This window comes from Labeo rohita, chromosome 18 (assembly GCF_022985175.1).
Source record: "Labeo rohita strain BAU-BD-2019 chromosome 18, IGBB_LRoh.1.0, whole genome shotgun sequence".
Lineage (NCBI taxonomy): Eukaryota > Metazoa > Chordata > Actinopteri > Cypriniformes > Cyprinidae > Labeo > Labeo rohita.
The window spans coordinates 17,474,511-17,502,125 of NC_066886.1; the positions used below are offsets into that span (position 1 = coordinate 17,474,511).

The window sequence follows — 27,615 nt, forward strand, 5'->3', positions numbered from 1 at the left end:
ACAGTATTATAATTTTTATATTCAAATTAAGAGAATGAAAGAATAAAAATAAATCATCTTTACCTTCACATACAGTACATTAAAAAAATCACATGAGCCCAACTTTTGCACAGTACTGTACATTATTGTGTAGTATGTAATCAAATAGCATTTATTATAAGTAATTTGTTTCTGTCATTTATTTCTGTCATGTTGTTATGAGTAAGCAAGTCTCTCTCATGTGAGGAAGAATCAGTAGCTGTATAATCCAGAGTATACAAGTCATTTTTTATTCAGGCTCTAAGAAACATGTTTTCACATTTTATGACAACTGTGTTACTTTCAAACAAATAACACTATAATCCAAATCTAACCTTCTGTGAAAGTAGCAAAGGGAATCTGCTTTTATTGCAATACAGTACAAACTGTATTTACGCTGTTATTAAAAATAAACCAATAGAAAAACAAGTGTATATTGCTGGTGGCGATTTTTGAAAACGAAAATTTACAGCATGTCCATGGCATGGCTCCTGGAGCCAGAGAGATAATTATTCTTTTTTTAGTAAAGGGTTTGTTGCAAATGTTGACAGGATGTTACGTTTCGCTTATGACATTAGCGAAACACTACACTATGCTGCCATTAATTTTGGTCCACTCAAAAATGTCCTGCTCACACACAATGTCCGAATTGATGAGCAGGTAGCGATCTCCAACACAGAAGTGTTTCTGACAGGCAGCGCATTTGAAGCATTCGAGGTGATAGACTTTGTCACGAACACGCATGGTCATTTCAAAGGCCCGGATCCTCTTTTCGCAGGAAGCACAGAGCCCGTCCTGACCAAACAGTCTGTAGAGAAGGAAACATATATATATATATATATAGTGTACTTAAAATATGTTTTGACAAAAAATGCATATAATGTACTTCAACCCTGTAACGTCTACTGTTTCATATTTGATACACACATTTCTAAGATCTCTAAATTATGATCAAAGATTGGCAGTAAAACCTGTTGTACACAATCTACTACATGACTTTTTAGCAAGTAAAATTTTATTATCATTCTAAAAATTAGGTCCGGGTTTTGACAAAAATTTCACTGTTTGATTCTGAAGGTTTGCGATTCGATTTCCAATTCGATTCAATTCAATATCGATTTATTTTGGACATATATATCAGTTACAGTACATGGCAAATTTTCTCAAGGAAAAAAAATATGTAAACTATACATGAGAGTCATTATAATATTGAAGGTTACAATTCTCTGACTTATACAAATGCTTAAATTGCATAACAATTACATAATTATATGTCTACTCCAATTTGTTTTTGGAAATATAAACATTTGAATGGTGGCTGTCATAAAAAAATGACAGATTTATTCAAACATAAATTAAACATTGAAGAACAGTAAATGCTCTTCTCTAGAGTTCGCTTTTCTAGCTGACTAACAAGTTTGGTCGCAGAATATGATTTTTATGAGGTAAATGTGACTTTAGGTGACATTGTTAACCATTATTGACGTCTTTTAGTGGTTTAAACACTGATTAAGCTATTACATAAGACAGGATATGGATCTCGGTCAGCTGTAACATTACTTTTTTTTTAAGATACCTTTAGATGTTTATCCATGTTTATTTCATGTTGAAACTGGTATAAATCGGAGGAGATCAGTTCACGTGCGCTTTGTCGTGTTGCTTTTCTTGAAGTGAAAAGTGTCCAAGACAAGTTCCAAAGTTCCAAGTTCCAAAACAAACATTCATATATAATATACCCCCTTGTCATCCAAGATGTTCATGTCTTTCTTTCCTCAGTTGTAAAGAAATTATGTTTTTTGAGGAAAGCATTTCTGCATTTTTCTCCATATAATGAACTGGTATGGTGCCCCGATTTTGAACTTCCAAAAGAGTTTAATTGCGGCTTCAAACGATCCCAAATGTGGTTGTAAACCACGAAACAATCAGTTATTTTCATTAAAAATATATAATTTAAATACTTTTAAATTTTAAACATTCGTCTTGCCTTTCTCTCCCTGAACTCTGTGTATTCTGGCTCAAGACAGTTAGGGTTTGTTGAAAAACTCTGACCGTATTTTCTCCCTCAACTTCAAAAATCTTTTCAAAATCATCCTATATCACTGCGGAAGTACCGACCCAGTCTTTGCAAAGTGAACAAGCAAAGAAGATCAAACACCCTTAACAAAAAAGGTAAAACAGTGATATATAGGATGATTTTGAAGTTGAGGGAGAACATGAGATGGGAGTTTTTCGACATACACTAACTGTCATGAACCAGAACAAAAACAGTCCAGGCAGAGTAAGACAAGACGAGCATTTGGCATTAAAAAGTATATAAATTGTATTATTTTTAATAAAATAATTGATCGTTACGCTAGATAAGACCCCTCTTTCTCGGCATTTGGGATTGTTTGGAGCCGCATTTAAACTGCATTTTGGAAGTTCAAAATCGGGGCACCATTATATGGAGAAAAAATGCTGAATTGTTTTCCTCAAAAAAACATAATTTCTTTACGACTGAAGAAAGAAAGACATGAACATCGTGGATGACAAGGGGGTGAGTACATTATCTGTAAATTGTTGTTCTGGAAGTGGAGTTCTCCTTTAAATGGTGTTGAAACAGCATTTATTGTTTATTGTAATAAAATGGACAGAATTTGAAATATGAGCCTTTGTTTGATATCAAAAGTAACAAAGCACAAAGATTATTGCGATTGGATGGGAGATGCGCCACAATGTTCCCTTCATTTACTGAGACTATTCGATTCTTGGGATTTGATATTGTTATATCGTATCAATATCATTTCGTAAAAATGAGATAGAATTTTTTACCCAGCCCTACTAAAAATGCCTCTCCTTTAGGTCGTGGTACACTTGTCTTTTTGCTGTGATATCTTACAGATTTTTATAAAATAAACATAAATTTTATATTGTTAGTAGGATTTCAAGTTAACTGCTTACTGGACTGAAGCAACGTAGGTTTATTTGATTCATTCTTTTTTGGAAAAATTGTGTTAAAATCGGTGTATTAATCTCTCAGTCATCATTACATTTAACAGAAGTAGTTTGCAATACTATTACAAAGATCTCACTGATTTACATTACAAGCTATCAGACTTTTAGCATTTTGGCCATATGAATATCAGCATCTGCACTAATTAAATTACATATTTTGCTCAATTTGCATTTTGCAAAAACATTTGGAGTAATATAGACTGCCAAAAGTTTTAACAAATCGAGGAGAAGAGTGCAAAAAACTGTCTGAGGAACAAAAGGCATTTGTGGTTGGCCAAACTGAACCAGGATATCCAGGGCAAGAATCGACTTTGTTCTTATCATTTCCGGTCAGGTGGGTGAAATATTATGCTAATATCCTAATTAATTCTGCTTTTACATATCTTTACCACATATTAACTTTAGTTTGTCAAAATATTGCACCCTTTCCTGCTTACTAAGTCCCTCTCTATATGATTTAACAGCTTCCACACATTTTTTTTCATGTGGCTTAGACAGCATAAATTAGCAGAACAACATTAGTACATTAGTAGTACATTAACCCATTTGTTTACATCCGAGTATATCCAATATGGCCACACATCCAGGTAACCGACCAAACCATGACACAGGTGCACACCCTCTATTTTTAGCTGTACAAAACAGCTTGGTTTGCTCGGGTGCAAATTGGTGTGTCTTACTATATTATTTTAATGTATTATCTTATGAGCACACTGGTTTGTAAACAGTTTTACCGTTTACTGCAAGCTGTTATTTTTCTTGTTATTTCCCTACAGTGGCTAATGAACTCTAAGTCTCTCCCATATAGGCTTATTTCCACGTTGAGGAATAAGGTGGATGTGAGCCTTAAAAGCATAAAAGTATGATACTTAATATTGGTCACCTTCTATTGGTGGCATGTTAAAACCAATAAATGGAATATGTCTCAAAACACAATACAGAAAACCATTTTTTAACAGTTTTACTGGTTAAACGTTGATGGTTTGTAATGTATTTGTAGTGGAAACCATAAGAACTTTCTGTGATGGTTCTATTGTTTTTTTTCAGCAGGGATACTAAACGTTGTGTAAAAGTTTAATAAACGGTTCCATTTCATTTTTATATGTCAGGCTTCACAGAATTAAAAGTTGAAAATCCTGTCAGTCTCACCTGAGGTAGTCTCTCCTGCACAGCTTCCTGCCAAGTTTGTAGTAAAGCCTGCGGCCCACCTCCCCTAAGCGGCAGCCGCAGAGGTCACAGCTCAGGCAGTCCTCGTGCCAGTACTGCTCTATGGCCTTGAGGAAGAACCGGTCCCCGATGCTCTGCTGACAGCCGCCACAGGTCAGCAGCGACGGCGGCATCTGAAGCACCTCGTCAACGGGTTCCCTGTGGATTAGCGGCTCCATTAAAACATGCGATACACCTTTATGAACACCAGATGGCACTACCGCTTATTGTATTGAAAACACTAGCATAAAACTATCGGTTATGAGTGTGCCATACAGATAAAACATGTAAACAGATGCGCAACTATTTTTTTAGATTTAGAAAATGCTTCTTTTCTTTTTTCTACATGTTTAAATGTTTCTTTTTGATTTGTTGATAAATGTTTGCTTAAGCTGTAACTACTGTCACGTGATCCCATGGGAGAAAAGTGTGAAGTGCAGTAGGCAAATGAGACGCTTTGGTTCAGTGCACACACACTTAAATTAACCCATTTATTCCCACTGCTCAAACGTTTGAGTTGGATATTAATACTTATAAAGCAAAAGTGCAGTTTTGTTTTCATGTTAAAATGCATTTTACACAGTCACATGACCAGAGCTGTTTAATCCCCTCTGAATAACGTCTGTTTTATAGCTTCATTAAAAGAAGCATGCAAAACATCTAAGCATTGCCATATTTGGTACATATAATAATTAAAGGGTATATTGTGAACGTAGCCTATTATTAACATTAGGTTACGCTGTCACTTAAATGATCACAATATATAAACATATCAGCGTCCCCATTATAAGAAGACTCATTTATTCACATTATGAAATCATAGATATATTGTTACATTAAATGAAACTACGTAAATAACATCATTGCTTTACCCCCAATAAAAACTGGTAAAAATATAGAAAATTATGCTACGTATTGCAGCTTTGTTTAGGAGCAAGTGTGCCAAGTCTTACTAAGTTTTTAATAAAAAGTTTCCTACAGGGTACAATTGTGGCCAGCTAGGGATAAAGCATAGCTTAACTTTATATTATATTATATATGTATTTATTTTTCTATTTGTAATATAATGCAGCGCTCCATTAGATTTTTAATGCGTAAATATAGAGAAAATACATGTGCTACATGCGCAATCAAATGAGTTAAGGCGACTTTACATTAGTCCAAATGTGATTTTACATACAATTAATCGTCATAACTAACATTGGCACAATTACACTGTGACTTACATTTATTAAATTAAGAGACTCTTGCGTAAATAATGTAATAACCAACACGTTATAATATTTTGCACTTTTTTTGGTTGTATTATATGCAAACGAACACAATAAACATATGGAAACCGAAAGAATGCATAAATTAATGTCTTACTTACTCGTTCGTTTCCAGTGTTTTCCGTTCAATTGTAGATGCCATATTAAATACTGTTCAGGAATAATTGACTAGTGCATTTAATACGCGCACTTCCAGTCAAATATGTCCCACACTCGCCGTATGCGGAGCTGAAAGACCACCAACGTCCTGCAAAATGAAAAACGCTGTAGAGATGCACCTGCTTTGCTGCCTTCTTAGTGCACTAAAGATCAGCAACCTACAGCACACATTATTTACGCTAAATTCCAAGTGCATCCAATGTAGCTTTTTTGCATTCAATTGTCATCCTAGCCTATGTTGTTTCTGAATGATACGTGGTGACAGGCAGATGTCCCCTAGCCGCGTTGTTTAATTACTCCACCAGTGCAACTGCGGGACGATTGTGGCGTTTGCGTCAAGCGTGGTTTCTCCTCTGTGCTGCATTTTGTGATGCAAGTCTCCACAGCACTGTCCCGTAGGGCTGCTGTCTGTGGTCCCGTTATTGTAGGACAGCAGGTATTTTTAAATGGCCCTGCCCCCTCAGTTTCTGCTTTCTTTTCCGACTTCCTGCTCACGACCGCTCGACAATGAGAGGAAATAGCGCTCCTACATGCCGCTAGTCACCAGTCAATTATAAACCCGTCGGCTCGTGACTGGGGGGGTCACGAGCTCAAACGAACAGGCTTCTCATCAAATACCTGGGATCCAAACATTAAAGAGATTTAGGAAACACATGTAATTAACAATGCGTTAATGTTTATGAAAACGCAGGGAAAATCCAAGGACAGCTGCAACATTACGGGGACCTTGACTCCTTGTCACAAGAGCTCTGAAGCCCTTTGTCAGTAATTATGTAAGTCAGATATGAAATAAGCTGTATTTGAATTTTATTATAAATTCTTTAATTTATATAATGCATAATTAAAGCGATTATATAATTTATAGATGTTTTAGTCCTTGGCAATAATGATGTAAACCTTTAAAAGGTTATACAGGGGTTTCAAACTGGGGTCCACAAGCGAGTGCTGGGGGTCCGTGCAAACCTTTAGAGAAATATAGTGTAAAAATGTAAAACTAAATAAATAAATATTTAAATTAAAACAAAGAAAATGAAATAAATAAAGAAATAAATAAATAAAAATTCTGGGGAACCACGGAAATGTTTACAGAAAAACATTGTTGAAAAATTAAAAATAAATAAAATTAAAACAAATAAAGAAAAAATATTAGATATAAATAAACATTTTATATAAATAAAATGAATATATAATAAACATAAATATAATTAAAACAAATAAAATGAACAATAAATAAATACAAATACAATAAATACAAAATAACAAGACAATGCTGGGGTATGTATGTATGCATATAACAAATATATACATACATACATAAATTAAAATTAAAACAAATAAAGATGAACATGAAATAAAAATACAGATTTGATATAATAAAATTATATAATAATTGTAGTAAAAAGTAATACATAATAAACATTATATTAAAATAAAAATTTGTCACAAGTAAAGGGATGAAATAAATTAATAACAAAATAGATTACAAAAGAATACATTTTTTGAAAAGATAAATAAAATAAATGGATAAAAACAAAGACAGATGATAGATAGATAGATTTATAGACATGTATTTATAATATGTGACCCTGAACCACAAAACCAGTCTTGCACGGGTATATTTGTAGCAATACCCCAAAATACATTGGATGGGTCAAATTTATCAATTTTTCTTTTATGCCAAAAATCATTAGGATATTAAGTGAAGATCATGTTCCATTAAGATATTTTGTAAATTTCCCACCGTAAATATATTAAAACTTAAGTTTTGATTAGTAATATGCATTGCTCAGAACTTCATTTGGACAACTTTAAAGGTGATTTTCTTAATATTTTGATTTTTTTGCACCATCACATTCCAGATTTTGAAATAGTTGTATCTCAGCCAAATATTGTCCTATCATAACAAACCATACATCAATGGAAAGCTTATTTACTCTGCTTTCAGGTGTTTAATTTACAATTATGACTGGTTTTGTGGTCCAGGGTCAAATATTCACTTTTCACATTATAAACTAGGCATTCATACATAAAAATTTATAGCTGCCTTTTAAATTTCATGATGGGGTCCGTGGCATTTAGAAGACTGAAACCTGTGCCTTAATTCACAATGTGAATTACTGTTAAAGGCATAATCATATGAAAACACATTCATCTGTAATTGGCATGCAGCTAACAAACACAGCAAATGGCTTTTTCGAACTGTTTTCTCTTGATCTATCTCCTCACACTCATCTCTGCTTGATGTCGTTGGGGAAAAGTCCTCTTATCTTCAGCCAGAGCAGCTCGGGTAGTGTCAGCAGCAGTACTGGGCCAGGAGATAAAAAACACCATGCACAAAACTGTTGGGACATTGAATGTGTCCCAAACATCATCAATGCTCAGGGGTCTTCAGTTGCAGCATCTCAGCCAAATGTTGGCTGTGCCAATTTGGCCCTGATTCTGTGAGGTCAATGATCGCCCTTCAGCTAATTTTACTATTCTGACTTGAAAAACATTTCATCCTAATAAATATAAAGGTCAATTGAGAGTGGGAACAATTTTTGGTGAGCACAAAAGACATATTCCAATGTGTTTGTGTGTGTGTGTAATTATATATGGTTAATGTACAATATTTAAAGAAACAGATTTCCCACAAATCCAGATGATAACATAACTAAAACATTCACTTCTTTGCTTTGAAAGTTTGTTTTTTAATAGCTGTTAAACTGTGTGCATAAGGCGTCCACCATTTCCTGTGGATTGGACACAGCAAACCCAGAGGATGTACAGGAAATGAGCACAGATGAACCTTGGCAGGGGGTGGTATGAGCCATGCTGACTTCCTACTCGTTTCACTTGATCACCCTGTTGGACTCTGATTGGTTGGTTAACTCCAGATGGCCCCCCTTGATAGGAGAAGGGCTTTTGAGACAGCGCCTCGGAAACCACTGACTGTCAACTCATCTACTTGGCAGGAAAAGCTTTCTTAACACAGGGTAGGTTTCCTTCATAAATGGTTAGGGATGTAGTCAACATATCAACACGGCTTGTGACATCTCTGTATGGTAGAAATGTTATTAAGTATTTTCTAAAAAATGATGTGTGTCGTGTATGTGATATATGCAAAAAAACATTCAATACAAGTCTGAGAGCCACAGCAACATAAAATATTATGCAAAGTGCAAAGTAGTCTTTCAGCAAAACTGAAATACATTTAACACAAGCTAAACTTTTTTATATTTTCAAATATATTTTATTTTCATAAATTGTTTTTACAGTACACCTGTTGCAGTAATTTAATTAACTGGTTGAATGTTACAAAGGTCAAAAGTAAAAAAAAAAAAAATAGCTAATAAAGGCCTTAAAGGGATAGTTCACCCAAAAATGAAAATTTTGTCATTATTTCCTCACCCTCATGTTGTTCTAAACCTGTATGTGTTTCTTTCTTCTGCTGAGTACAAAAAAAAGACATTTTGAAGAATGTTGGTAACCAAACAGTTGACGGTAGCCATTGAATTCCATAGTATGGGTAAAATACCATGGAAGTTAATGGCGACCGTCATCTGCTGCACAAAAGAAGATATTATGAAGAATGTTGGTAAGCAAACAGTTGACGGTAGCCGGTAGCCGGTAGCCGTTTTCCATAGTATGGGAAAAAATACAATGGAAGTCAATGGCTACCATCAACAGTAGCACAAAAGAACATATTCTGAAGAATGTTGGTAACCATCTTCTACAGTATGGGTAAAATACCTTGGAAGTCAATAGCGAAAATTTAGCCACTGACTTCCATAGTATGGAAAAAAATACTATGGAAGTCAATGGCTACCATCAACTGTAGCACAAAAAACAACATTTGGTAGAATGCTGGTGACCAAATAGTTGACGGTAGCCATTTACTTCAGTAGTATGTGAAAAATACTATGGAAGTCAAGGGCTACCTTCAGTGACAGCCCAAATGTACATATTTTGAATAAAGTTTGTAACCACACAGTTAATTGTAGACATTGACTTCCATAGTATGGGAAAAATAATACTACTGAATGGCTACTGTCAACTGTAGCACAAAAGAAGACATTTTGAAGAATGCTGGTAACTAAACAGTTGACACTAGCCATTGACTTCCACAGTATGGGAAAAAATACCATGGAAGTCAATGGCTACCATCAAGACATTTTGAATAATACTAGTAACCAAACAGTTAACGGTAGTCAGTTAACTTTTCACAAGACTGTGATGAGGCGTTTTAAAGGTCATCATTATCATAAATCCTTGAAATTTTCATATTTTGATTTTTTAAAAAATGTATGTACATTTATAACATTATACTTTGTATTATATCACCTTTTAATCAAGTTACAAAAAACGAGTTAACGATAATGCGCGGGTGTTTCTAATGCCGCGTCTATGGGAGTGATGATAAATTTGACATTGTTCTCTCTTCTGACTGTCTCTCTCGATTTTTTCCTTTGATTGAAAGTCGTGAAAACACCATTGTGGAGTTTTTCTTTTGTTATTTAAGCAAATGGGAATGCAAAAAATATATTTCTGGTACACTCCCATTCACCGCTCTCGACTTCCGATATGAAAAACCCGGAAATGTGAGAAAGGTCCTTTGAATTCCATGCAAAAAGTTTACAGTAAATGATTGTTGCATAAAGTACATGTTTAGGCCATTGAAACTTCATACAGATTTAACCAGAAATCTGAATACTCCTTAGAGTCCCGGTACTTTGGCTCTGCAAGAGCAGGCTATGATTTATTGAAAGTCCAGCCCTAATAGGAAATGCCACTGGATTGACTGATCATTTGCCATGGAACATGCCTCACCTCAATAACAAAAAACTGAAACCCATTCTCTTACTGGATTTGTTTGACATATTCTGTTTTAATTAGGCTCCAGGCTACATTTAGGAAAAGAGATCCATCACAGGCTGAGTAATCACAGTAAGGCGTACTTCCTGTAAGGAGAGAGCCTGGATGTGTTGTTGACTCTCTGATAGCATATACTCTGAAACAGCAATAGCCAGGCTACTGCTTCCTGCCTCATCTCAGCTTTAACTATTGTTGGCTCATTTTTTAAGAAGCTTGTGTGAACACAATTATTTAGACTAAAAGTAAAGTAAAACCGTCGTGACTACAAGTTTGTGATGTGTTCTTTGTAAACTTCAGACAATCAGTGATCAAAGCGGAAGCCAGTTTGTGAAACTGACAGATATATTAATGGACTTTAAATGTTTAAGTTGAGGACTTCTGCTGCTGTTGCTAAACACAACAGAGAGCGGAAATGAGTCACTCGTTGAAAGAAAGCTTCACTCTCCCACGAGATCTTCCTCTAATCAGTATTATTCCTGAAAGAAAACACCCTTTCAATAGAACAGTGCTATCAAAGAGCAGAGCAACCATGTTAACTGCTTCCTGTATTTGCCAAACAAAACCTCACGCAATTACATTAACATTGTTTTTGAATAGTTTATGAGTTTTACAGTAATAAGAACCCAAAAGAAGCTTTGTTTTTACATCTATCTATATGAAATTATTTTTGCAAAATAAATACTTCGTAAGAGGAATACAAATGCGTAATAAGCTTGAAAAGATTCACATGCAATCGGAGAATAGAATTTATTTTTATATTTATTTATTATTTATGTGCTCAACCTCATACAAATAAATTAGAAAATGTGAATGATGGCGTAATAATTAGTATTTTTGTAGTTATTTATCGTATGTACTTATGAATTTATTGCTTGCGCATTTTTTTTTATTATTATTCCTCTTTAAAGAAGGAAGGTGGTGCACAGAAAGTTCGAGTCGACCGCATTCACTTCAATCTATCTGCTGCCATCTGCTGGACTATAGTTTGATTTCCATTAAATAATTACATTACATAATGACGTATCGTTGCAAACACTTGTTTGGTCGTGTAAAAAATCATAAACGTATTATTTTTTTTAATAAAGACTTCATATTTAGCCGAGAACCAAAACAATAACAATTATAAAGTTGGCGAATCGAGGAAGGGAGGATAATTTAGCATGATATAATCGTGGAAGTGGTCGTTTAGCACGACATAAAACGTGTTATTAGCGAATTAAAATAAAACACAGTTCCACAATAAAATAGGATAATAATGCTCTGTTTATTTCCCTTTATCTTCATGTTTATATAAATTCAGCCTGTTCGTGTTTCACACGCGTTCGGTGACAAATCCAAACGAGAAAGCTTCCTGCGCCTGCTTTGCTACTGAACAAAATATTAGTATTTTCCGCCATCTTCGTGATTCCTACTTACGCGTTTCAGTAATTATTCTATATTGTAAGTAGTATATTTATCATACAAGACGTAACCGTAATAATACACTGCATATAAATATCAGCAGGGCACAGGCAACATCTTGGTCGACTCTAAACGGGGCCCTTTCTCATTATAAACCTTTTCCTCGCCTTTCAGTCGCTCTCAGTTGTCGGTGAGGCCGGCGGGGCGGATCCCATAGTAAATTGGAAGAGAAAATAAGAGCAACACAACCAACACTTCGGCTTATTTGCCTCCAAACGATTACTTTTCTCCCTTGTGGACATATTGCGCATAAAGGTGAGGATAAATATGGATTCAAATCACTGAACGTTATACAATCTGGCTTCTGTAGTGATTTGAGTTTTCAGTCTAATACGCGGACAATGGGTTGCTATGACAGTGTTTTGGAATTTGCACTCTGCTTCTGGCTTTTGTGAAATATCTCTGTTTTGAAAGTTTAAATGATTAAAATACATTTTGGTAGGCTTTTATTCATTGTGCTTGCCTGTCAAAGTGTAATACTAATCTCGTCTGTATGATTTCGTTATATGGAATTAACGTTATGTGATTATTTTAACATGTATAATTAATATCTAGCACTTGGAATCTTAATTGAAAGATCTGGTCGATCTAATTGTAAAAGTAAGTAAATATGATATGACCGAAAATGAAACCATCATCGATCACCGCAGCTTCAAATTGCGTGTGCCATTCATTCGTCTGTTTCAGCCCCTAACTTGTTCTTTATCCTTGATTAGATGCCCTCGGCAACAAATGGCACCAGGACTCTGAAGTCTGCCAGCCCAGACTTGGGATCTGCTCCCGGATCAATGAACCAAATCACAGCCACCAACCAGCTGACTGGAACCCAATCAGAGGCCATGAAGCAAGTGCTGGTGGTTCTTGAAAAGAAAGTGCGCAATATGGAAAAGAAAAAGGTACTGGTTTCTTTTACCAGTCTGTAACGTGTCAACACTAGCATAGCTGATACCAACATAGAAAAAAAAATATATATAGTACATTTTAATTGTCTCAGAAAGCATCCCAATAAACCACATAATTCGCTTCGTTATTTCACACAATCTGATCTTAGTGTATATTTCTTTCGATTATGTAATCACACAGCAACCCTGGAGCTAAATGGTGTGACCTGTTTGTAAATAGACAATAATTTGATTTGTTATTGTTTTAGTGTCAGTAACGTATTATGAACTTTGATCGAGCGTTTGTCCCTTAGGGAAACCTTTAACGCAGTTAATCAGGCCCATTAAACGTTTATGAAACCAGTGCTCTATTTATATGCCTTATTAAATCGTGTTGTATGAACATCTTAATTATAAAGGTAAATCACTTATAAGTTGATGTAATTGCGTCGCATTAACTGTTCTTTGTATGGTCAACCGCAAAGGCTAACCGGCTAGCGTTTGTAGTTTTAGCACATGCTAAGTTAGCTGGTTAACTTTTGACGTTATTTAATTTGTCTTGACAGATGTGTTTACGTAATTACATATTTGCCTTCTCTATATAATCCGCGATATGACGCGAAGTTGTTTCTTAAAAAATTTTTTTTGTCAGTTTCTCCGATCAGTGTTTTTCACCCGCACATGGAGATAAAGCTAACATGGCGTCCTAAAACAGGTTCGGCATGCTAAAAATGGGGAAATGTCGGGGCAAAATTGCATTTAAATAAGTTGGTAATGTTTTGGATGGTTTCAGGCTTGTGCTGTCGTGGGTTTGTCCAGGTAAATGGGTCAGAGGCAGGTGTGTCTTCAGGACACGCTGTAAGCGCCTTTGAACCCTGCAGGTTTCTGAGCTTTGCTTTTATATTCGTTTGTTTATTCGCTTAATAATGCTGTGTCAAAAAAGTAAGGGGTCTGTTTCGGTAGTGGGGAAAAATGTTATTTTAAAAACCTGTTGAACTGTATTGTAGAACACAAAAGTAAATCGTAAGCAGAATGACTGTTAGGTCATGATTTTTGTTTTCTGTAAAGTGCGTAAGTCATTTCCTTTAAGGGATTTATTTAGTTAACAGTTATGGCATCATGCCTTGTATGACTAACAAAAAATGCTGAAAAATTGATCATGCCATGATTTGTCTGGGCTGATTCTAACTTAATGCATTGGTGGAAAGTGAACTTGCCATCTCTCACCAGCTCTGTGAAATGGGATAATCCCTACATAACTTAAACGCATGCTGGAGCTTTCTGGAACAAAGTCCTTGCTCTTGATCCACTTTGAATTGGAAGTTGGTTTCATAATTGCAAATATTGTAATGTACATTTATTTTACAAAGGTTTTTGCTGTTCAGTCAAGGATGCATAGAACTAAGCAAAAGTGAAATTGAAAAACATGGATAATGTAACAAAAAAAATCTGTCAAATGCTGTTATTTTAAACTTTCTATTGAAAGAATCTTGAAGATTTCAGAACTATTTTCTAAAAATATTAAGCACCACTAGATCAGCATATTGAAGTAGTTGCTGAAGGATCTTGTGAAACTGAAGGCTTATAGACTTCGTTCAGTAACGCATACAAACTTACTGACTACAGAATTTGTAAAGAGAGTGTACACTACCAGAATTTTATTTATTTGTATTATTTTTAAAGAAATCTCTTCTGCTTACCAAGGCAGTTTGATCCAAAATACAGCAAAAGCAGTTATATTGTGAATTTTTTTTTTTTTCATGTATGTATGTATATGCATATGTAATTTATTCCTGTGATCAAAGCTAAACTTTCAGCGTCATTACTCCGGACTTGTTGCATGATCCTTCAGAAATCATTCTAATATGCTGCTTTGCTTTCAAGAAGCATTTATATTTTTTATTATTATTATCATCATCATTTTTTTTTTTTTTTTTCTTTGAATAGAAAGCTCCAAATATCAGCATTGATCTGAATAAAGAGGTTTTGTAATATTATACACTCAAAAGCTATATTTATTTATTTTTTTTTTTTTTATTATAAAAATTAATACTTCTATTTAGCAAGGATGCTTTAAATTGATCGAAAGTGATAAAGACATGTATAATGTTACGAAAGATCTATTTCAGATAAATGTTGTTCTTTGAATTTTCTACTCAACGAAAACTGAAAAAAAATTCTAGTCATCTCTTTTTAAATGTTTTTGAGAAGCAAATCAGACTATTAGAATAATTTCTGAATTCATGTGACTGGAGTAATGATGCTAAAAATTCAGCTTTGAAATCGCAGGAATTAATAAACTCTATTTTAAAATGTATTCAGACAGAAAACGGTTATTTTAAATGGTAAAAATATTTCAGAATGATGTTTTTTTTACTGTACTTTGGATCAAATAAATGCAGGCTTGGTGAACAGAAGATACTTCCTTAAATTTTTTTTCTTTTTTTTTTTTTTTTTTTTTTTTTTTTTTTTAATGCTTTGTCACACATCTTTTTTTCAGAGCAAGCTTGATGACTATCAGGCCAGAAACCGCAGTGGGGAACGTCTTAACCAGGACCAGCTGGTAGGTAAACGATTCATATTTTTGTTGTTCATTAATTATTTTTCAGCTTTCTGAAATCTGTCCTTTTTCCTAAATCAATTTAGGAAGCCCTGTCTAAGTACCAGGAAGTAACCCATAACCTTGAGTTTGCACGAGAGCTGCATAAGAGCTTTTTGGCATTGGGTCAAGAAGTGAGTACATGAAAATTTAATTTTCTCTCTTCCATGGCCCAAGGACCTCCAGCTTGTTTTTTTGTGTTGTGAATGTGTGTAGATGTACAACAGAAATTCACTGGAAGGTTTATATGCATCAGTGAGAATCCTGAATCTCCTGCAATCTGTTGCTTTGGATAGATTCAGAAGAGTGTTAAGAAAGCGGCACGTCGCGAGCAACTCCTGCGTGAAGAGGCGGAACAGAAAAGGCTGAAACGGGTTTTGGAGCTGCAGTTCCTTCTCGACCGACTTGGGGATGAAAGTGTGCGGCAAGAGCTACTACAAGGAGCCGGAGGACCTTTGCTGCTTACCGAGAGTGACCTTACTTCCTTGGATGAGTTTTACAAGCTTGTGGGGCCTGAACGTGACCAAAACATCAGGTGAAGTAGACTGTCAGGCCAATCCACACTATTTTCTCTGTGTAGAAATTGTTTGCAAATGAAAATTATGCTGTAAACAAAGTAATGGGTGTTGTTTCATGTGTAATGTGAATTTTCACTCACTTTTAGATGCATTTGGATTTCTTGCAGAATAAATTTTAGACAGGTTGATAAGCATTTGCAGAGCATGTTAAAGAGGTAGTTCACCCAAAAATGTGAATTCTGATATATTTGATTAAATCCGTGAGCTTTCTGACCCTGCGTATACAGCAATGTAACTGACACTTTCAAGGCCTATAAAGGTAGTAAGGACATCATTAAAATAGTCCACAATGTAAGTCACTTAATAACTTGTTTATTTAACCGCTGTTTTAAATTTATCTCGTTTACAACTCCCCTAAAAAAATATATTAAAAGCTGACTTCTTAATTCACTCATTTTAGTTCATCACCATCTTACAAAGTTTCATTATAATTAACGAAGCTTTCTGCACTGCACAGTAAATCTCTTATTTACACTCGGTCAAAAAGGATTCATGAGATATGTCTGTGATGCATTACTCAACGTTGCAAAAATGCGTAGAAACCTTTGAAGCTCCCCTCAGTGCAAACACAAATATGCTGATCGGGTCATTTGCACCGGTGCTCCTAAATATTTTTTCATAGTCGCACGCAGTAGTTTTCAGTCGCTAATGTCACTGAAATGATCGCACTTTAGAGCCCTGTCAACTGTAATTTAATAAAGCTAAGAGAATTCTTTTTCGTGCGCAAAGAAAACACAAATAATGGCTTTATTCAACAATTAATTTGGTCACATGGACTGTTTTGACGGTGTCCTTACTATTTTTGTGGGCCTTGAATGTGTCAGTTGTGTCAGTGTCTATGCAGGGTCAGAAAGCTCTCGGATTTTATCAGAAATATCTCTATTATTGTTCTGAATATGAACAAAGGTCTTATGGGTTTAGAACAACATGAGGGTGAGTAAATTATTGAAAGAATTTAAATTTTTGGTTGAACTATCCCTTTAAGTATAACAGCGTCTTTGTAACTATTTATTGTCGATTTGCCAGTGTGCATCTAGGTAGATTTATTTATTTATTTATTTTTTTTTTTAAATAAAGGAAGCTTAAAGGATTACTTCACATAAAAATAAAAATTAATTCAGTCAGTTACACAAGACTTTTGTTCATCTTTGAAACACAAATTATGGTTTTTAATAAAACATTATTAAAGAGAGAGATTTCTGTCCCTCCATTCAAAGTCCATTTCACCATAACAACCTTATAAAAAAGATGCATATGAATCAAGTGGTTTAATCCAGGGCTTTTGAAGAAATGCAATTTGAGTGAATTTATTTATTTATTTATTTTGTGTGTTTTGTCATGTTTTGGATTGTTTATTCATAATGGGATGCTTTTATCTTGCACAGATTGACTGACCAGTATCAAGAAGCATCGCAGCACTTATGGGAACTTTTGGAGGGGAAGGACAAGCCTGTAGCAGGAACAACATGTATGTCAAATGGACTCTTAAAATTTCTTTTTAGTGTCTGCTAGCTTATAACATCTATGCGTAAGAAGTTTAAAATGAAATTTTTGTTTGTTTGTTTTTGTTTATGTGAGGTGTATCAGCCTTTTCTGGGTTTTCAAGGAATGAAATTGTTCAGCCACTTTTTCTTTGTTTTCTAAATATAAACTAGTATCTGACTGTACTGGAAACTATTTCCCCATGATCCAATTACACTTTTGTGCATGCTGGTACAAGGAGATTTACGTTTTCATGGAAAATCATGTAATATGCTTTGAGAGCTTTCGCATGCATTGTTTAATTTACAAAAAACCTTTATGGTGATCATGATGGTCTTGAGTTTTTGGAAAGGTTTGCCAAAGCAAGACGTAAAAATAGGCAGAGGTTGCATAAACTGCAGCATTCAGCCATGATGCATGTGCTGACTCAGCAGTGAGTGGAGTGGCATCATCCATATCCCTGGTCTCTTGTATCGGAGCATGATCCTGCAGCTGCGTGCTGGGGAAACTCTCCAAGGACACTAACGATGAAAGATAACTTGATCAATGAGGGGAATCCATAGGTCATATTTTTATTTGAGGCACAGAGTAGTCTTAATGCTAGCATGTTAATGGCCAGTTAAAAGGCACATTAAAATACCGCTATTGCTTAATTTGAACTAGTATAAAAATATCAATCCATCACCTACAGTAGCCTTGCCATAGAAAGCTTCTAGCATCTAGCACTTCTTTCAGTGGTGTTCAGTGGCAGATCATGTGGCTCATGGCGTATAAATACATCCATTTGCTATGCACCAGCTGGGCTGGCAGTATGCAGTATGATGGTCCTCTATAATCATTTAAGCTGTTCAGTATTTTTTAGAAACATTTCTAGAATTATTTGAAATAAATGTTTATTCTGCATTGGATGCATGAAATTGATCAAAACTGAGAGTAAAAACATTTGGTTCATAAGATTGCTTTATTATTATTTTGTTTTTAAACGCGATGCTTAAAAGTATCATAGTTTCTAAAGAAAGGGGGGGAAAACGACTTTATGCAACATGACCGTTTTAAACATCAAAGAAGTCCACTTCCAGAACAAAAAATTTACAGATAATGTACTCACCCCCTTGTCATCCAAGATGTTCATGTCTTTCTTTCTTCAGTCGTAAAGATATTGTTTTTTTGAGGAAAACATTTCAGGATTTTTCTCCATATAATGGACTGATTATGGTGCCCCGATTTTGAACTTCCATAATACTGTTTAAATGCGGCTTCAAACAATCCCATATGTGGTTGTAAACTCTCCCAGCCGAGGAGGAAGGGTCTTATCTAGCGAAATGATTGGTTATTTTCATTCAAAAAAAAAATAATGTAAATACTTTGTAATCTTAAGCGCTCATCTCATCTTGTCTTGCTCTGCCGGAACTCTGTGTATTCTGGCTCAAGACAGTTAGGGTATGTGAACTCCAACTGTATTTTCTCCCTCAACTTCAAAAATTCTTTCAAAATCATCCTACATCACTGCAGAAGTACCGACCCAGTCTTTGCAAAGTGAGCATACAAAGATGATCAAACACTCTTAACAAAAAAGGTAAAACGGCAGTGTAGGACAATTTTGAAGTTGACGGAGAACATGAAATGGGAGTCGATATAGCCTAACTGTTACGAACCAGAAAAAACAGCGTTCAGGCAGAGTAAGACAAGACGAGCGGTTGACATTAAAAAGTATATAAATTGTTATTTTTATGAAAATAACCGATCGTTACACTAGATGAGACCCTTCTTCCTTGGCTGGGATCATTTACAACCACATTTGGGATCGTTTAAAGTTGCATTTAAACTGCATTTTTAGGAGTTCAAACTTGGGGGACCATTATAGCCGTCCACTATATGGAGAAAAATGCTGAAATGAAATTTCTTTATGACTGAAGAAAGACAGACATGAACATCTTGGATGACAAGGGAGTAAGTACATTATCTGTAAATCTTTTTTCTGGAAGTGGGCTTCTCCTTTAAGAACTTCTTGAGCACAATCAACATATTAGATTTTTGAAGGGATCATGTTGCACTGAAGACTGGTTGCTGAGAATTCTGTTGTGAAATAAGGAATAAATTGCATGTATCCTTTTACTGTTCAAGATTTGTTTTTGTCTCTTGATCCCAGTGTAAACACCGCCTTGTCTTTCAGATAAAGCACTGAATGAAATGTTGGAGCGGGTTTTGCAGAGCGGCTACTTTGACAGAGTGCAGTCTCATCAGAACGGAGTTTGCACAGAGGAAGAGGAGCAGACGGCTGCAGTGGAAGTGTCTGAAGCTGAGGAGCACCCTCCCGACACGGGTAAAACACTCCCTCTTGTTTCATATTGCTTAATCTAGTGACTGTCATTCTGAAACTAATGCAATACAGACTGATTTTGCAGAGAGTGACCTTTATGTCTCCTAACAGAGGTTGAAGTAACGGAAGAGTATGCAGAACCTATTGCAATTGAGGTGACAGAGGTGAGACATGTTGGTTAAGTCTTTTGTAAAATGCAAGCTTTTAACAAGTGATTTCTAACATGGGAGTTCAATGTACAATGAAAATGTGCAAAACTTCCCAGTCCAAAAAAAAGCATTTATAGAAAATACACATCAAAAAACACAAAAATAAATCTGATCTTTATGCATGATTTATTACTCTAACAGAGTAGATGGAGCTTGTAGAAAAGCAGAAATGCCCCTCTTAACAGCACACAAGTGCTGTGCTTGATTTTCACTTTTCTGTTAAATGTTTATCACGCCAACAAATTTAAGATATTAATTGCATCAAACATTCGTCTTGGTGTGAATGGGCACCGAGCATGTTCCATGGGGAGGCAGTGTTCACTACCCCAAAGCTGCTTAGCAAATTGTTACATGAAATAAAGTAAATAAAACCTCAAATAAAATATAAAAACGTTGTTTTTTTTTTTGTTTTTTTGAGCAAGTTTACAAAGCAACATTTCTCATTTTCATTTAGTTCAACGTGATGTACTAAAATAAAAATAAGGCTGAAATTAAAAAAAAAAAAAAAAAGACGCTCAACAAAAATACTGCAACTTCAACTAAAATTAAAATTAGAACGGAAGTATAAAAACTAATTCGAAATATTGATAAAAAAAAAACCTACAGCTACTATAGTGTTTCAGTGATATATAATAACCGTGTTTTGCACATGAAACGAATTAGAATTGGAAAGAAAAAACCAGGATTTAGGGTAGAAACATTTGTTGTGAGAAGTAAGCAAATGACAACAAAAAAGAATAGTACAGCTGTTTTTGGTGCAAACAAACTGACACAAGTTGACTTCTGAATGTTTTTGAACCTTAAAATTGTATGATTCTGCTGAGTGGTTATGTTCATTTCTATGCTCTATTTCCTCTTGATTACCAATAGTTTTCTTGAACTTTTGTGTGTCTCTCTAGTTTGTAAATAGGCAGTTTGTTATGGAGAGCACATACAGTACTGGCGAAAAGGAGCAAAGAGAGGAATGGAGTGCGGAGACTGAGGTAAGCTGCTCTAGAAATTGCATTGCAGCCTGTGTAGACTTATTTTTGCCCTAGTTTCATATTTTGTGTATGGATTGGTGGTTCTCAGCCTTTTGGACTCCAAGGGTCCCCATATTGTCCACAATAATATTTAAAAGCTGTAGCCCCCCTTTTGTAATTTTATTCTTGAATGTGCTGGAATTATGAGTGTTCATACATTAACTTTCCGTGAGTATTAAATCAGAGCAGCAAGTCTTAAATTCATATGATCATGGCATTAATTTTCAAGGGATTGTTTCCTTATGTGTTTTATTTTAAGGTGAAGCGAAAGCGTAATTCCTGTGCTTAATATTCATTAAACAATATGCAGTAGATGGTGGTATGTGCTGCTTCATCTGTCAGTCACCCGAAGAAGAACTTGTCATAATAATAATAATAATAATAATAATAATAATAATAATAATAATAATAATAATAATAATAATAATAATAATAATAATAATAATAATCATTATCATTATCATTATCATTATTATTATTATTATTATTATTATATATATTTTTTTTTAAATAGTAACAAAAATCATTAGTTCAGTTAGAGAACAGTCAATACAGTTAAAACTGAATGCGGCTGCTCAATGCAGTGTGCCGAACAACGGTCGCATCACAGATCAGATTTCATTTATCACCTGAAGAGAGTGAGTCAAGCTGACTAACGAGAAGAGAGAGGTGAGAAAGATAAGACCGTGGTGGACGAGTTTCAAAACGAAATGCAAAAGCACCTGTTTTGTAAAAAAAAAAAAAAAAAAAAAAAAAAAAATGGATTTTGAAAAGCCTGTTGACTTCTGCCACTTATCTAAGGTGATAGTGGAAGTTTCATTTATTTGGTCCCACAGTGTTTGCTGATTTCTATTTAACTATGTATTTTCTTTTTTTTTTGTTTTAATACATTACATCAAAGTGTATGCCGTGCTTCCAAGCTTTCTTATTCGTTTTGCTAATAAACGTTCTACGTTTATTTATTTTTAGTGTTTACTGATTTTCGGTTTTGTATACCGATTTAAACTTTGTAAATAATTTTTTATTAGGCACATAACATGGTGTATTTTTATACGTTTTGTTAATAAAACTGTTACTATGTTAATGGTGCTAATTTAAAAGTGAAAGTAAAATGCGCATACCGCTTTTACAAGCTACTTTAAACTGAAGGAAAGTGAAGAAAAGAGGGAAAACTCAAACTAAAACCAATTAACTGCTTGACGCAGAATTGTAGCTAATTTGAAAGTGAAAGTAAAATATGCACGGCACTTTTACCGAAGGAAAGCGAGGGAAAACTGAAAGAAACTAAAAACAATTGCTAGACGCTGAATTGCTGCTAATTTGAAAGTAAAACTAGAGCTGAGAGAACATATTCCTGTATTGTTTTTCCTTAAGTTTTCTTTAGTTGGTCTTAAAAGGTCATAAAGTCTTAAATTTACCCTCATAAAACCTGCAAAAACCCTGAATAAAATATTAATTAGAATAATTGATTGATAAAATTCCAGTAGTTTGGGGGTTAAATTTATTGTATTTATTGTTATTTATTTATTTATTTATTTATTTAAGTTTGTGATCATGAGGTTGCTTGAAAGTTTGCTGAGGCCCCTTAATGGGCTCTGGCTCCCAGGTTGAGAACCACTGGTTTAGTGTGTAATTCTAAAGCCTATTTTATATATTACAGGTGGTTAACTCCATGCAGCCGGTTCAGACCACCCCCACCCCTGTCGTCCCAGAGCCCCATCCTCTGACCACGGTAACTCCGACACCCCCTTCAGACCCTGTGGTTAGACAGCAGGTGGTTCAGGATCTCATGGCACAGATGCAGGGACCATACAATTTCATGCAGGTGGGCTTTTTTTTTTTTTTTTTTTTTTTTTTTGCTGGTTTGTTTTATTTGGCATGTGGTTTGTATGCACACTAAATGCTCTCTTTGTTCCCAGGACTCCATGCTTGATTTTGATGGGCAGTCTCTTGATCCGGCTATTGTATCGGCGCAACCCATGAAGCCGGCTGGTATGGAGATGCCACCGATGGTTTGTCAACCAGGTATGTTAATATTTCCACCACATGGGCATTTAGCTTTATAGGTTAAGCATTTCAGATATCCTTAACCTTTCTGGGCTTTTGGTTTCTCAACCTACAGCTCACCCAGAGTCTCGCCTCGCCCAGCCTCCCACTGTTGGCGTTCAGCCTGAACCCACACAAGTGAGTGTAGCCAAGTTCTTCTGAATGGAAATGAGTTTGTTGAACTGTCTGGAACAGAAAGATGAGAGTATTGACTTTAGATCTGCGTGAAGATAAGTGTGTGACTTTATTTTGTCTGCAGATCCCCATGGTCTCTCCATCACCAGAAACCTTTTCCACACCGCCTCCTATATATCAGTCTTCTCATGCAGCTGATCCCCGACCACAGACAGACTCCATTGATCCTATTCAGGCAAGTTATCAAGCACCCAATCATTTCATTAATTAAATGAGTTCTCCAACTTCTAATGTAAGCAACGTTCTCTCTCAAAAGCAGTTTTTGGCAATCAAAAAATTTCTTGTCCTCTGTAGGCCTCAATGCCCCTGACAGAGCAACCACCTCCATCTACGGCGCTCTCTCCTGCCTCCCAGACCCAGGTGATCCAGCCCGGATCCAAACCCTTGCACAGCAGTGGCATAAATGTCAACGCCGCCCCATTCCAGTCCATGCAAACGGTAACATGCCTGAATGAAAATGACTAGCGGTTAAGAACATTTTAAACTGGTCAAATCAGGATGACTACTCTTTAAAAGGATACTCCACCCAAAAATTAAACTTCTCATCTCTTCACCTTCATGCCACCCCAGGTGAATGACTTGAATAGGATAGTTCACCCAAAAATGAAAATTCTGTCTATAATTACTCACCCTCATGTCGTTCCAAACCTGTAAGGTTCATCTTCAGAACACAAATGAAGACATTTTTGACGTCTGAATCTGAGAGCTTTCTGACCCTGCATAGATAGCAAGGCAGCTACCACGTTCAAGGCCCAGAAAGGCAGTAAGGACCTCGTTGAAACAGTCCATGTGACATCAGTGGTTCAACCGTAATGTTATGAAGCTATGAGAAAACAAAAATAACGACTAACAATTTAACAAAAGACACAGATTCATCAACTGGAATTGTATGGTTTACCATTGTGGTTATTGAAGCATCAACTCATCCATGTTCATCTGAAGAAATAAAAAAAACCATACATACAAGTAGGTGTGAGGGTGTGTAAAGGAAGAGAATTCTCATATTAGGGTGAAGTATTCCTTTTAGATGGCAAACTTTGTGTGCTGAATATTCTAACACTTAATATTACATATTCACTTATCCTTGATCTGTTCTTCCTGACAGGTGTTCAACCTTAATGCGCCTGTCCCACCAGGTAATGATACGGACTCAATGAAACAGGCCAGCCAATACCAGAATAGCTACAGCCAGGGTTTTAATAGCCAGACGCAGCAGCACCCTGTGGAGCAAACAGACATGCCGCCAGAGCAGCTCCAGTCTGGTGAGGAAAATCTTCAGAATCTCTTAGATCTTATTTTAACACCCACAATATAATCCTGTTTATATAGTTGAAGACAAAAGTTTTCATGCAGAATCTGCAAAATGTAAATTATTTTACCAAAATAAGAGGGATCGTACAACATGCTTGTTGTTGTTGTTGTTGTTGTTGTTTTTTTTTTTTTTTTTTTTTTTAGTACTGACCTGAATAAGATATTTCACATAGGAGATGTTTACATATAGCCCATAAAAGAAAATAATAGTTGAATTTATAAAAATGAAGTTTACATAAGCTTGATTTTTTTTTTTTTTTTTTTATTTAATACTGTGTTACGTGAATGATCCTGAATTTACCTGAATATGTATATATATATTTTTTTTTTTTTTTTTTTTTTTTTTTTAAATATAGTAATAGTTGTTCATGAGTCTCTTGTTTGTCCTGAACAGTTAAACTGCCCGCTGTTCGGCAGAAAAATCCTTCAGGTCCCACAAATTCTTTGGTTTTTCAGCATTTTTGTGTATTTGAACCCTTTCCAACAATGACTGTATGATTTTGAGATCCATCTTTTCACACTTAGGACAACTGAGTGACTTGTATGCAACTATCACAGAAGTTCAAATGTTCACTGATGCTTCAGAAAGAAAATTGATGCATTAAGAGCTGGGGGTGTAAACTTTTGAACAGAATGAAGATGTGTACATTTTTCTTATTTTGCCTAAATATCATGTTTTTTTTTTCATTCATTACTGCCCTTTAGAAGCTACAGTAGATACTTGCATGTTTCCCAAAAGACCAAAAAAGTTACATTTACCCTGATCTTCAAATTTAAAAAGTTTTCACCCCCTGGCTCTTAATGCATCATGTTTCCATCTGAAGCATTAGTGAGTGTTTGAGCTTTCTGTAATAGCTGCATACAAGTCCCTCAGTTGTCTTCAGTGTGAAAAGATTAATGAAAAGAACATCAAAAGATCTCACAATCATCCAGTCATTGTTGGAAAGGGTTCAAATACAAAAAAATGCTGAAAAACCAAAGAGAAATTTTATTGGCAGTAAAATCTTATTTGGGTCAGTACTAAAAAAAAAAAAAAAAAAAATACCATGCATTTTGAGGGATCTCTTGTATTTTGGTAAAATAATTAACATTTGCAGATTCTTCAAGGTGTATGTAAACTTTTGACCTCAACTGTACCCGTTTAATTCCGCTGTTTTATCCCTGTGTTGACAGTAGTTGGTGCCTTCCATTCTCAAGACCAGTCACTCCCTAATTCCACTGGTCCTCAGCCAATGTCCCAGCAGCCAGGTGGCCAGGGCAACGGGTTCAACCGGCAGACTCAGTCTTTCTACAACAGCAGAGGGATTTCTCGTGGAGGTCCTCGTAACTCACGTGGTATGATCAATGGCTACAGAGGACCATCTAATGGTTTCAGAGGTACAGAACCACATTGTGTTTGTAGTAGTCGTATACAGTGATTCTCATTCAAAGATCATTTAAGTCAGTGATGGAAGAATCTTTAGAGGTTTTCGTATTTATTTCAGGAGGATATGATGGTTATCGCCCACCCTTCTCCAACTCTGCAAACTCTGGATATGGACAAACCCAATTCAGTTCGCCGCGGGACTATTCCAACAGCAACTATCAGCGGGTAAGGTCAAATTTTTATACTGTAGTGAGTTTCTTTTTATTGTTTGAGCATTAGTCTCAACACATCGTTAAATTACTGTTGAGACATTGTCATTTGTCTTCTCTTTAATCCTTTTGCTTGTCTTTTCACAGGACTATCAACAGAACTATAAACGAGGTGCTGGCCAAGGTGCTCGAGGGGTCTCTCGAGGAAACGCTCAAGTCATGCGACCTTAAGTTTTGTGAACTGAGTTTACATCTGGACCACATTGAACATTCAGATACTGAAATGCATATGTCCTGGCTGTTTTTTTTGTTTGTTTTTTTTGTTTTGTTTTTTTTCCCCCGTTCTCTGTTTCTTGGAATTGATTGGACAACATCTGCCCTGATACGTTAAAATGGAGAAAACCCAGTGTCAAGATTTTAAACCTACCCTGTGTTTCTAACAGATACCTGTGAACTTGAAAGACTTAATTTATTTTTTTGTAGAAAATAAAACTCATACCTGCCACAGCTGATCCAAGATTGGGACTTCTCTTACTACCCCATGGTTCTGTTCACACTAATTCATTTTGGTTCTAAAATGTTTCTTTTGGTACAATTTAAGATGCTCCCCGACTCTCAGTTTGTAAAGTGATATTGCTTCAAGAGTTTCAATAAAGATGTGTTGCATTAAATGCTGTACTGCTGTTTGGGTTTTGTGTTGTTGTGTGGGGTGTATTTATTTATTTATTTATTTATTTATTTATTTATTTATTATTTTTTCCCCTCCCCTCTTTAGCTTTATTTGGATGTCTATACTACTAGTCAAAAGTTTTTGAACAGTAAGAGTTTTATTATTATTAAAGAATTCACTTCTATTCTTTGATCCAAAATACAGCAAAAGCAGTAATTTTTTTTTTTTTAGCTATTTAAACTTTCTATTTGAATATATTTTCAAATGTAATTTATTCCTGTGATCAAAGCTACATTTTCAGCATCTTTACTCCAGTCTTCAGTGTCACATGATCCTTCAGAAATCATGCTAGTATGCTTATTTGCTGTTCTAGAAAAGATTATCAATTTAAAATGGTTGAGTATTTTTTTTTTTCCAGAATTCTTTGAATAGAAAGATCCAAAAATCTGCATTTATCTGAAATGAAAAGCTTTTGTACATTTAAACAATATACCATTCCACACAATTACTATAAATTGATCAAAAGTGAATATACTGACATAGAAATCTTTTGTGACATTATATTTCAGATAAATGCTGTTCTTATGAACTTTATAGAATTCATCCATGAAACCCGATAAAATTCTACTCGGCTTTTTTTAACATAATGTTTTGTTTCTGCACCAAATCAGCATATTAAAATGATTTCTGAAGGATCATGTGACTGGAGTAACGATGCTAAAAATTCAGCTTTGAAATCACAGGAATAAATTAAATTTTAAAAT

General features: G+C 35.2%; 2 protein-coding genes across 3 annotated transcripts; one reads left to right on the top strand and one right to left on the bottom strand.

The window, feature by feature from the left end:
• Nucleotides 1–253: 253 nt before the first annotated feature.
• Nucleotides 254–6,119, bottom strand: lmo2 (LIM domain only 2 (rhombotin-like 1)). The gene is made up of 3 exons (XM_051135065.1): nt 5,591–6,119; nt 4,162–4,377; nt 254–826 (listed from the first exon to the last, which is right to left on the bottom strand). The coding sequence occupies exons 1-3, from the start codon at nt 5,629–5,631 to the stop codon at nt 604–606; spliced, it is 480 nt and encodes a 159-aa protein (XP_050991022.1). The 5' UTR covers nt 5,632–6,119; the 3' UTR covers nt 254–603.
• Nucleotides 6,120–12,077: 5,958 nt separating this feature from the next.
• Nucleotides 12,078–26,852, top strand: caprin1b (cell cycle associated protein 1b). 2 transcript variants are annotated; one of them, XM_051135039.1, is made up of 18 exons: nt 12,078–12,218; nt 12,680–12,859; nt 15,345–15,407; nt 15,491–15,577; nt 15,740–15,978; nt 17,407–17,489; nt 19,677–19,826; nt 19,935–19,987; nt 20,932–21,015; nt 22,715–22,879; nt 22,974–23,079; nt 23,177–23,238; nt 23,360–23,470; nt 23,590–23,733; nt 24,401–24,557; nt 25,780–25,983; nt 26,091–26,197; nt 26,329–26,852. In XM_051135039.1, exons 2-18 carry the CDS (start codon nt 12,680–12,682, stop codon nt 26,410–26,412), a joined length of 2,079 nt encoding a protein of 692 aa, XP_050990996.1. In that variant the 5' UTR covers nt 12,078–12,218; the 3' UTR covers nt 26,413–26,852. The 2 variants fall into 2 exon arrangements, with proteins under 2 accessions (XP_050990996.1, XP_050990998.1); XM_051135041.1 differs by having other exon boundaries at nt 25,783–25,983.
• Nucleotides 26,853–27,615: the final 763 nt, after the last annotated feature.

What these genes read in the sequence shown, in the direction of transcription:
- lmo2 (XM_051135065.1), bottom strand. Translation starts at nt 5,631, where the DNA reads ATGGCATCTACAATTGAACGGAAAACACTGGAAACGAACGA. An exon ending in AAAACACTGGAAACGAACGA is followed by an intron (nt 4,378 to 5,590) that starts GTAAGTAAGACA and finishes GCTAATCCACAG; the next exon opens with GGAACCCGTTGACGAGGTGC. An exon ending in TGCAGGAGAGACTACCTCAG is followed by an intron (nt 827 to 4,161) that starts GTGAGACTGACA and finishes CCTTCTCTACAG; the next exon opens with ACTGTTTGGTCAGGACGGGC.
- caprin1b (XM_051135039.1), top strand. Translation starts at nt 12,680, where the DNA reads ATGCCCTCGGCAACAAATGGCACCAGGACTCTGAAGTCTGCCAGCCCA. An exon ending in GAACGTGACCAAAACATCAG is followed by an intron (nt 15,979 to 17,406) that starts GTGAAGTAGACT and finishes TATCTTGCACAG; the next exon opens with ATTGACTGACCAGTATCAAG. An exon ending in ACCGATGGTTTGTCAACCAG is followed by an intron (nt 23,080 to 23,176) that starts GTATGTTAATAT and finishes CTCAACCTACAG; the next exon opens with CTCACCCAGAGTCTCGCCTC.